Consider the following 10,562-nt stretch of genomic DNA (forward strand, 5'->3'; position numbering starts at 1 on the left):
CTAATTTGGGAAGCTAACTATTTATGAAATAAGGAATATGTCCTCTTAAACTCACATTTGGTTGTAGATCTCCCGTAGTTTAATACAAGTATATTTATTTGATTCAATTGACTATGTGTTTGTTGAATTTGATTTTTTGTTTAAGATTTTTTATTTTATTTTTTATTTTTTTAGATGTTGTATGACTCTTGATAATGAATTGAATTTATAACCCAAAAAAAAATAAAATGGTTGTATATGATTACATTTTTATAAGGTTAGGTAATTATTTTGGTCCGATTTGATCCGACATCTATTTTAATTGGACTTTGATCATATTCGAGTATCTGCACATTATTATTATACAAGAATAACATTATCAGTTGAGGTCTTATTCGATCAAATCTGCAGGGACTTTCTACTGTTAAATTTGTTCAACCTTAGTGGCTCTATTTCTTAGTACATTAAATCAAACTTGTGCATTGACAAACATAAAATCGAAATATGGCATGTATCTAAAGATAGTGGCCTAGCGGGCCTTTATCTAAGCTCTCTCTACTTCTAGAGCCCAAATGGTACCCCTTTTTAATTTAATTTTTTTTGGAGGACTAGAGCCCAAAATTTATAAAAGCCCAAATAAATAAAAAATCTTAAAAATTTGAAGTCGCCCAAAATCAAAATCACGTGTCCAAATTCAGAACCATTGGCCCTTGGATAAACTTTCTTCAAGCTTCAGCTCTTTGTTCTTGCTCTCTCTCCTTCCTGCGCTCAGGTTTTAATTCTTCACTCTTTCCGTTAATATTAGTAGCACTTTATTGTTTAAATTCAGTTTTAATGCTCACTTTTACTTAAATTTTTCTCAATTTTGCTGCTTTATTAAGCTTTTTAGACACTGGGTTATCATGTTATTAATGGGAAATTATTGCTTTTTAATACATTTGCAAGGTTTATGTTTACTGGGTATAAATTATACTTTGTAATTTCTTGTTAGTACTGTTTTTAAATACAAAATTTTGATATAGAGTATTGTTTGTTTATTCTATTACATTTCATACGCAAAATTTGGTTTAGTTTGGTGGGAAATTGACATTGTGGTGTTATCTATAATTTGTTTGGTTCTTCAGATATTTGATAAGGGAATTTATCAAGTTTTCGCATCGAATGATTGAATTATACAGTTGTGTTGGGTTTTGATTTTTGAATCAAGTATAAATGGGTGGAAATGGTTGTTGTTAGGAATTAGAAGAACTAGCATAGTGAGCTCATGAACAATATAAGATGCCTGTTGTTATGAAACCTTTCACCCCGTTTAGTCTTTCGTCTTCCTACAACCTTACCGTTCCTTGCGAGGCGTTCCTAGGTCCGGCTCGCTCTTTATCCTGCAAGTTTCAGCTATGTAAGAACCCTAATAGAGTTTTATTGGGGAAGCTTCTCTTCCCACAAGGTTTGGGACTTACTTGGAATCACTCTATTTGGAAAGCAGCCCAGGTTGCCTATTGCTATGCTGAGGGTATCTCAGAAGATTTGTCAGATAACCAGCTTTCTGAAAAGTCTCAAAATGGAAATTTTCATGATACTGAAGAGCTAGGGTTGCTAAACAAGCCCTCACCGATACCGGTTAACGGTGCCTCTGATAGTAAGTTTGGGAGTGAAGCCAAGAAATCAGATAAAGATGAGGCATTGGAGCCTTTTCTAAAGTTCTTTAAGACAAGAGATACGGAGGAAGAAATAGTAGAACAAGATGAAGGGGGACGTGAGAAAGAAACTGAAAAGGTTCTTATTGAGTATTATGAGCCAAAGGCTGGTGATTTTGTTGTTGGTGTAGTTGTTTCTGGTAATGAAAATAAGCTAGATGTCAATATAGGGGCAGATATGTTGGGCACAATGTTAACCAAGGAGGTGCTTCCATTGTATGACAAAGAGATGGATTATTTGTTATGTGATTTAGATAAAAATGCTGAGGGATTTATGGCCAATGGGAAGATGGGGATTTTAAAAAATGAAGACGCAATAAGTGGACAACCTGTTTCTGGCCGGCCTGTCGTGGATGCTGGAACTGTTTTATTTGCTGAGGTTCTTGGTAGAACACTTAGTGGCAGGCCATTACTTTCAACTCGACGTTTTTTCAGACGAATTTCTTGGCATCGTGTGAGGCAGGTTCTTTTCTCACTTTTTTTTAAATAATGTATTATTATTAATGGATAATGTGTTTTTCCATGTATTTCCTTATTCATTCATTAATCTCTCAGAAGGAAATTTGATTTACCATAGTCATTCAATTTTGATGCATCACTCTTCTTACATTGGTGATTTTTCTAGCATGCTCTAACTTGCAATTTATTAGTATCTGTCTGCATACTGTTGAGAATCCTTGTGGTTTGATTTGTATAATCAATGTATTAAAGAGGAGGCATGATCACATTGAGCCTGTGATTTTGTCAAAATTTAGGGGCACCAAATGGCAGGATCCAATCATCTATGCCTACTAAGATAATGTTATAGAATTCATTTTGTTTTTATTAATTGCTAGTTGATTGAATTAAATGTTATTTTTGAGATATCTATTTGATTTGGGCAGATAAAACAACTAGGCGAACCTATTCAGGTTAGGATTACAGAGTGGAATACAGGTGGTCTGCTTACAAGAGTTGAGGTTGGTACTGGCTTTCATTGCGTCACACATTGCTTAATTGTATTGTTTATTGACTTGCAATTGTGTTGCTTTGCAGGGTTTGCGAGCCTTCCTCCCTAAGGTTGAGTTGGTTGATAGAGTAAACAGTTTTACTGAATTAAAAGAGAAGGTAAGGTACTAGTTAAAATTCGAAAACTTCTAGTACTCAATGTTCAATGTCAGTGGGGGTTTTTGGAATTGTTACATCACTCCTTATAGTGTTGCCCAAAGGTAACTTATGAGGCTTCTAGGTGTTCTAGCTAGGTGAGCTAAGTAGTGTTAGATGTGTGTAGCCGTATCCTTAAGCTTTTTCCCTGCTTTTGCCAAGTGTTTGCTTTTCTTAAACTCATACAGTTTGAAGTGCTTCCCATTTTTTTTTATTCAATCTTGTCAAAAAGTTACCACTGTTATTTTGAAATCTCCATCTTTGATGAAATTATAAAAATTAGGCTTTGAGGTTTTTCTCTCAGGAAAAATAATAATAATAATGATAATTAAAATCAGGTTTTGGGATTTTCGAATCTCCCTTAAACCCCTTCATATCATGATTATCAATTTTAATATCTAAGTTTCGTTTTAGTGTCATTTCTCATCTCAAGTGAATGTGTTTATTAACTTGTCTGATGGTTGTCAACGAAGTGGATTATTGATTGCTTGGTTGTTTTATCTTTATGTATGTAATGTCTCAGTTTGTGTATGTTGCAGGTAGGGCAATGGATACATGTGCAAATCAGTCGAATAAATGAAGATAATAATGACTTGGTACTCAGTGAGCGAGAAGCTTGGGTATGTTTTACACACCTGTCTTTTATGCTATCTGTTTTCTCCCTGATACATTTTGTTGCATGCTTCCCCAATTTGACAGATCAAGAAAGGTCTCTGAGCTTGCTGTTTCATGTGCTAGGAAAAGTTGTACCTACGAGAGGGAACCCTTCTGGATGGAACTGTTAGGAAGATCTTCCCTTATGGAGCCCAAGTGAAGATAGGACAAACAAACCGAAGGTAAGATATGCAGGGATTGCTTTCTTATTTTCTACATTATTATAATTTTGTTGCATTGCAAGTCTCATTTCATTTTAAGCTTCAAGTTCATTCCCCCTTTAACCAAAACACCAAAAGACTGATTTGTTAAGTAATGAACTGTATACTTACTGGCGCAGCCTGACAGTCCTCTTCTGACATTATATTGTATGGTTTGTTATCACTGGGTTTTGTTTTAATGCAGTTTGTCTCTTGTATTACAGTGGACTGTTGCATGCATCCAGCATCACTCGTGGTAAATTTGATTCAGTTAGTGATTTATTAGCAGTGGGGGAGAAAGTCAAGGTCCTAGTTATAAGATCTTTGTTTCCAGACAAAATTGCTCTCAGGTGAGTAAGTAATTCCTTGATATTTACTTTCTAGTCCATTTAACTTCTACAACATCAATACTTTATATTGGGAATTTCATACTATGAACAGTATATTCAGCGTATGAATAATTAAATATAAACTTTAAGTACACTCGACGTACAATAATTTTACTGTCCATTGCCCATTTTAAGGGCAAATTTTTATTAGTTTTTGGTAATTTTTACTTCTAGGGTAACTTTTAACCTGTTATAATTTGGTGTACATTAAGAGGTGATTTTTAAGGGAAGAGTTTTTTAAGGGATTATATGCTTATCTTTATACATTAGGATTAAATGGTAAATGTTTTTAAAGAGAGCAATTTTATCAATATTAAAATAGGTAGGTTTTACTATATACTTGTATTGCGGTAACTTTTTTATTATTAGCTCAACATTACACAAGGTGTACAATATTTACTGTACACCTCCACATATAAGTTATTACCTCCGTTTCATATTTTTTGCAACTTTGGAATATTTTATATCTTTCAAATATTACCCCAAAGTTACAAAAAATATGAAACAGAGATAGTATTAAGTTTGTCATAATCAAATAACCAAATATGTGTCCAGTGGTGAAATGTGAAAAAAAAAAAAAAAAAAAAAAGATTGATCTGTTGAATTTATATACTTAATATTTGGTTGAGGTAATGCAGTTGATCTCGTTTAGCAATAGGCAAGAGGATCAATTTCTATCCTTGATTTCAAATTCTAATTCCTTATCACTAACTCATGCTTGACTCTTTAGTTTGAGAAAACAATACGCTTTTCTTACATTTCAAATTATTCTGTGAACCAGTTGTTCAGCAGGAATATTTCCTTATAAGAATGGCCAGTAAAAAGCATGCTTTTTGATTTATTTATCAATTAAAAAAAATATATTTCTAGTTCCCCCCCCCCCCCCCCCCCGCGCGCGCGCTAGCGTGTCATCCTTGAAGGGTTCGATTTTTCTCATTACTGTTTGTCTTCAGCTTTTCTGTTCCTCTTTACTTTTCATAAGAGGTTCTTGAACTTAAATTTGCACTTTTAGACGTAATAGAATGACCTATTCAGCCAATGTTTTGCCTTTAATCAGGAACTTTAGCATCCAAGATTGTATTTGGGTTTGACTGACCTTAGATTACACCCTAATTCCTACTTATACACAGCCCTTAGAATTGTCACAATGCTGTATTTGAGATGTACCGCATTGATAGTCTTCTCTTAATGGATCTCTGTGAAAAGTATCCCTTGTTTGGACTAGTGAACAGAGTGTTTAGGAAACTGGAGGTTCCCCTAGTTGCCTTTAACTTAATCTGAGATGTGATTTGGATCAGATAGGGAGACATATGCATGTACATTTGCAATAGAAATATGATACACTTGGTTTGTCTTGATAACCTTACTGCTCCTAGAGTAATTATTTTACCAATGTCGTTTTAGTTATGTCACCCTGTATTGCATGTGACTTGCCTATCAGTTAAATACATCCATGAGATTCGTAGGCTGATCTTAAAGATAGGAGTTCTTATTCTCTAGGTCCTTAAATGCTAATTAAGTAAACTCCCTCCCTTTTTGTTGCTCCAATATACCTCCATTATCCAGGACTTTGATTATATTTGAAGCAATTAGGTCCTGTATAGAACGGGCATCCGCATACAATGGGCTTAGTCTCCCCAAATTCCAATAAATGCCACCATCTCTTGTATGCTTATTCTTTTCCCCCCTCCTTTTCCCTTGCTTTTAATTTGAAACCTTTTCCCTTAACCCCCTAAAAAGACTGCTAAAACTTTTCACCCCACTGAAAACTGGATACCCCACCCTTACATCTACATACTCCACAAAATTTGAAGACCCAACTACCCAGAAACTGCGAAAACTCAAGTTGTCCTCCACTTGACCTGAATTCTTTGGGGTGATGTAATCGTTATTCCCCTATGCTCCTTCGTTGATTACCAATATCTCTCAATACAAACTCAGGGTTTCTCATCTTACCCGCAGTTTTTCTGGATTCATAACAATTGCCCCTTTTCTCAGTTTTCAAAGTTCTCTACACTTCTCTCCTTATTCCTAAGGAAGAAGCTGGAAGTTGACACTTATGGCAGTAAGAATACTAAGGTTTAAATCTTCTGGTATTATTTGATTATTTCACCAACGTATTGGATTCCAAACTTATCCTTAAGTTGTGTTTGATCAATCAATCAATCAAAGCCTTAACCCCATAAGTGTTTGATATGGTTCCAAAATATGGAGGCGCGGTTTTGCTGTGAAAATTAAGACAGCATTAGGTGATATGAATAGCTATGGGCGACCCCTAGAATAGTAGAATGTGAAGGTAAAAGAACAAAGTCTTGCACTATTTAGTACGAGAAGACAAGGGGAGAGAGATGGTGGTTCAACTGATAGTCTGATACAAACTCAGAAAGAAAACAGTTTTGAAGTAGTATTCGAATTATTCTGGGGGTAGTGGGACAAATTGCTTGAAATTCTGATATTGTTTTCAACATGTTGAACTAAGACTTTACTGAGTGGAAAGGTAATTAGAAGGTATGTGTATGATACATTAGCATATGCTGCTTAAGCAGGAAAGGGAGGTTAGTAAACAGGCCTGTATTGTTGATTGGGTTGCGCCTAGGGTCAGTGGGGCATGCGTTTCATTATAGGTTAAGTGGATATTTTATTCTTATTTTAAAAAAGGCTGATACACACAGGGGAGGAAAAAAAGAGCTGTGATTTGCACATAAATTAAAGCTGAGTGGGACGGTGGAGCAACAAAAGGTCTGTACAGGTAGTTCCCCACAAATACTAATTGTAGATGGTAGCTTAAGGTACCTTTAGTTAAATTTTCTGATTACTTATGTGTGTATAAGAATACATGCAATGTGCATTGAGTTCAAAGCACAAGTTGCTGGAGAATTTAAGGCTTCTGCATTTTGCTTTGCAGTATCGCGGATCTGGAAAGCAAGCCTGGGCTCTTGATATCAGACAAAGAGGTGCTTAAACATCTCCTTAAATTTGTTTGTGTTTGTAACCTGCAGTAACTAATCATCTTGCATTCATAATTTCATTCTAAAAATTACCTATGCATTTGCTATGGCTAGAAAGTATTTGCAGAGGCTGAAGAAATGGCAAGGAAATATAGACGTAAGCTTCCTAGTATATCCACAACACGTAAAACTGAGCCTCCAAATAGCAATCTGTTGTTTGAAGATGAAGCAAATCTCTATGCAAATTGGAAGTGGTTCAAATTTCTAAGTGATAATGATCAAGATTCTCCATGAGCTTACTTGTCAATTTTTGTCACATTCACGAGGATGACTTTTTCTGAGATGATGACTATTTCGACTGCATAAGTTTGCTCCAAAAAAAATCGAATCTGAAAGAAAAGAAAACTGCATCCCAGTCAATCACATGGCGTGACTTCCTCATTGTTGTAAAATTATGGCTGTAAGATTGTGTCCTGTTGGTATGAAGCTCAGCAATTTTCAATATATCCGAGATGAGCGTGCACATTGTAGGGAAATATAAACATGATGTGCTGTGAATCAAATTTTGACAATGTAATCTGATGGAAATTTTTTGATTTTATCAAGATATTCGTAAGATGTAACATATTCACATTCCTAGCAGCTTCTGTTTCATGTCGCTAGCATGTAGTTGGGCTGTTTTGAGCTTACAATGGAAACCTAGATAGTGAGCTACTGAGCTATAAGATGTACCAAGTGCAATGATAAAATCATGAAAATACAGTAAACAAAAATGTTGGCATTTGGAAGCTTACTCTTTTACTATCAGAGCCAGGTTTCGATCCTGGGACCTGTGGGTTATGGGCCCACCACGCTTCCGCTGCGCCACTCTGATTAATTGGTAAGCTTTGCACAATTAAAATTTAACACAGTAAAGTCTTATTTTCGCTTTCAGAAAGTTGCTTATTGATTTATGGTCATATTGGTCAACATATGACGTTACTTAAGGTATCATTATTAATTCGTCCTACACTAATTAGTAATTAAGTTCACCATCAAGGATTTGATTGGTATATGTAGGCTAATAATAATAAATAAATTAATAATTTGGACCATATTTTATTAACAATATGAGAGTGAGGGATAGCTCAAACGGTTAGAACTTCCCTCCTGATTCTAAGTGATTTTATGATCGATTCTCATCACTCGCCATTATGACTCTCTAAACACCAAAAAAAATATATTTTATTAACAATATAAAATAAGTGTTATTACTATTGCTTAAATAAAAGGTTATTGCAATATTTATGTACAAAATATTACTCTTAACACTTTTAATCCACTCAATTTTAGTGGGCTTGGATATTTTTGAAAAAAATAAAAGGAAAGAGAAATAATTATGTAGGCTAAGGGTATGTTCGATATCATCTGATTTTCACATACCTGACTTATCTAATATGAAATTACTTGAATTTATTAGACCTTATTCAAAATTATATTTAGCTGTGATTTGAACTTTGATAGCCCCTATTAGAACTTATTTTTTAGGAGCTTATCTTATCTGAACTTAAATGAATTTAATAGAGTTGAAATAAACGAAAATAAGGTAAGCATAACAGGCTCTTAGGATAGGTAACTTCCTAGTTCCCACATTAGGTATTTATAAGGTCAATTAGACATGCCTAGTATCTCTCAATTCTAAATTAAATGTGATACTCCGTATTTGAATTGTCAAAATTTACAAGGCATTTTTCTTTACCATTACAATTATGTTTCTTTATAACAGTTATTTATGGATTCAAGTAATAATATTTTATTAAGTTTAGATAAGTTTAAATGAGTGAATATCAGGTTAACAAATCATATCATTGAGGATTATGCTTATAGAACATTAGGTGAAATGAGCAATATTTAGACAATGAGCACTGGCATCATTAGAATCAATTATGTTTACAATATTCATTTAAAATACTCTAATTTGTAATTTTGTAAATCGATATGGTCGTCGATATTATTTTTTTTGTAATTCCAATATGAAGCTCTTTAAGGAGCAATAATTAGTGATCATTCAAGTTTCCAACCCAGTGTTGTCTTGATCATTTGCTTGGTGTGGTGTTGCTAGAATTAAGTTGATATTGTGTCGCTGCATGTATTAAACCATCATCAACCTCCAAAACGCCCCAAAACTTGATGATTCAAATTCACTTGTGTCGCCTTGACTAGCTCGATTTTTACAAGCTCCAAACACCCTTGTCGCCAATAAACAAGAGTGCGTATTTAGCTCGATTTTTACAAGCTCCAAACACCCTTGTCGCCAATAAACAAGAGTGCGTATTTGTAAATTAGACACACACATGTATTATTTCGTACTAATCATATCTCTAAATATAACTGCGTCACACAACGGGTCGTCTTAAACATTTTTGAGGCCCTGTTCTATTCTTGTAGACGAGGCCCTAAATTTTTAAAAATACATATTTGTCTTGCCAAATTAAGCTCTAGTTAATTGGTTCTCAAAAAAAATAAATTTAAGTTTTAATTAATAACTTAAATAAATTTTTTCTGGAAATTTTTTTTAAAAATAGAAAACTCAAATAACATGATAATGTCCTACAATTAATCTTTTTTGAAAAGAAGAAAAAGGGTCGTCTTAAACATTTTTGAGCCCTGTTCTATTCTTTTAGACGAGGCCCTAAATTTTAAAATACATACTTGTCTTACCAAAGTAAGCTCTAGTTAATTGGTTCTCAAAAAAAAAAATTAAGTTCTAATTAATAACTTAAATAAATTTTTCTGGTTTTTTTTTTAAAAATAGAAAACTCAAATAACATGATAATGTCCCGCAATTAATCTTTTTTGAAAAGAAGAAAAAGGGATTTCATAATAAAATATAGCCAAACGGCACTTACATATAATTCCTAGAAATCAAGAATTTCAACACAATTACACACCTTAAAACTAAATACATCATAAATTTGATTAACAATCGCCTTAATAAAAAACTTCATCTGAAGCAATACAATCTGTGAGTTAACACTTATTCGGCTTGAAATCCAGTGATGCGTAGTCGTTTGAGTGAAAATACTATGTGGTCCTCCGAATTCTTGAAGAGATTATGAAACCCTAGATTTTTCAATTTTTGCCATACAAACATAAAAATAAAATAAACACAAGAGAAAAATCATCATCTCAACGATGAGATTTATTTATTGTACGCAATTAAAAGGTTTTTGGAGGCTTATCACCGGTAAGAACGCCAGTGGGAAACCCCTACAAAGATTCACAATTGAGACCAAGAGGAAAGATATGGTAGAGATGGAGAGAAAAAGGGAGAAGAGAGAAGGAAAACTTTCAAAAAAAAATTGAAAAAAACCTAACAATTGAGGCTAGGAAAACCCTCCCAAGGGATGAAACCCTAAAGGGAACAAAAAAGCCCTCCCAAGGAGAAACCTAGAGGAAAACCCCTGCAATTCATCTTAACCTTTAAAAACTGACATAAAATGCAATCAGAATTTTTGCTGTAGTGGACTTAGGGTGGCTTTCCTTTTCCCAGCAATCCAAAAGCAGAAGGTTAAT

General features: G+C 34.0%; 1 protein-coding gene and 1 non-coding gene across 3 annotated transcripts; one reads left to right on the plus strand and one right to left on the minus strand.

Moving 5' to 3' along the window:
• Window positions 1–615: 615 nt before the first annotated feature.
• Window positions 616–7,790, plus strand: LOC110685921 (4-hydroxy-3-methylbut-2-enyl diphosphate reductase-like). Of its 2 annotated transcripts, none has more exons than XM_021862478.1 (9): window positions 616–751; window positions 1,104–2,136; window positions 2,558–2,632; window positions 2,709–2,780; window positions 3,356–3,436; window positions 3,555–3,652; window positions 3,895–4,020; window positions 6,965–7,013; window positions 7,126–7,790. In XM_021862478.1, exons 2-9 carry the CDS (start codon window positions 1,258–1,260, stop codon window positions 7,273–7,275), a joined length of 1,530 nt encoding a protein of 509 aa, XP_021718170.1. In that variant the 5' UTR covers window positions 616–751; window positions 1,104–1,257; the 3' UTR covers window positions 7,276–7,790. The 2 variants fall into 2 exon arrangements, with proteins under 2 accessions (XP_021718170.1, XP_021718169.1); XM_021862477.1 differs by having other exon boundaries at window positions 618–751; window positions 7,122–7,790.
• A 19-nt stretch (window positions 7,791–7,809) lies between these two features.
• TRNAM-CAU lies at window positions 7,810–7,881 on the minus strand. Its single transcript has one exon. It is a non-coding gene; the product is annotated as a tRNA-Met (tRNA).
• Between the last annotated feature and the right edge of the window lie 2,681 nt (window positions 7,882–10,562).

Source organism: Chenopodium quinoa, unplaced genomic scaffold, assembly GCF_001683475.1.
Source record: "Chenopodium quinoa cultivar QQ74 unplaced genomic scaffold, ASM168347v1, whole genome shotgun sequence".
Classification (NCBI taxonomy): Eukaryota; Viridiplantae; Streptophyta; class Magnoliopsida; order Caryophyllales; family Amaranthaceae; genus Chenopodium; species Chenopodium quinoa.

Excerpts from the sequence above, each read along its gene's own strand:
- LOC110685921 (XM_021862477.1), top strand. The coding sequence starts at position 1,258 with ATGCCTGTTGTTATGAAACCTTTCACCCCGTTTAGTCTTTCGTCTTCC. Across the intron at positions 2,633-2,708 it reads GTCTGCTTACAAGAGTTGAG|GGTTTGCGAGCCTTCCTCCC; the intron begins GTTGGTACTGGC and ends GTTGCTTTGCAG. Across the intron at positions 7,014-7,121 it reads TCTTGATATCAGACAAAGAG|AAAGTATTTGCAGAGGCTGA; the intron begins GTGCTTAAACAT and ends TGCTATGGCTAG.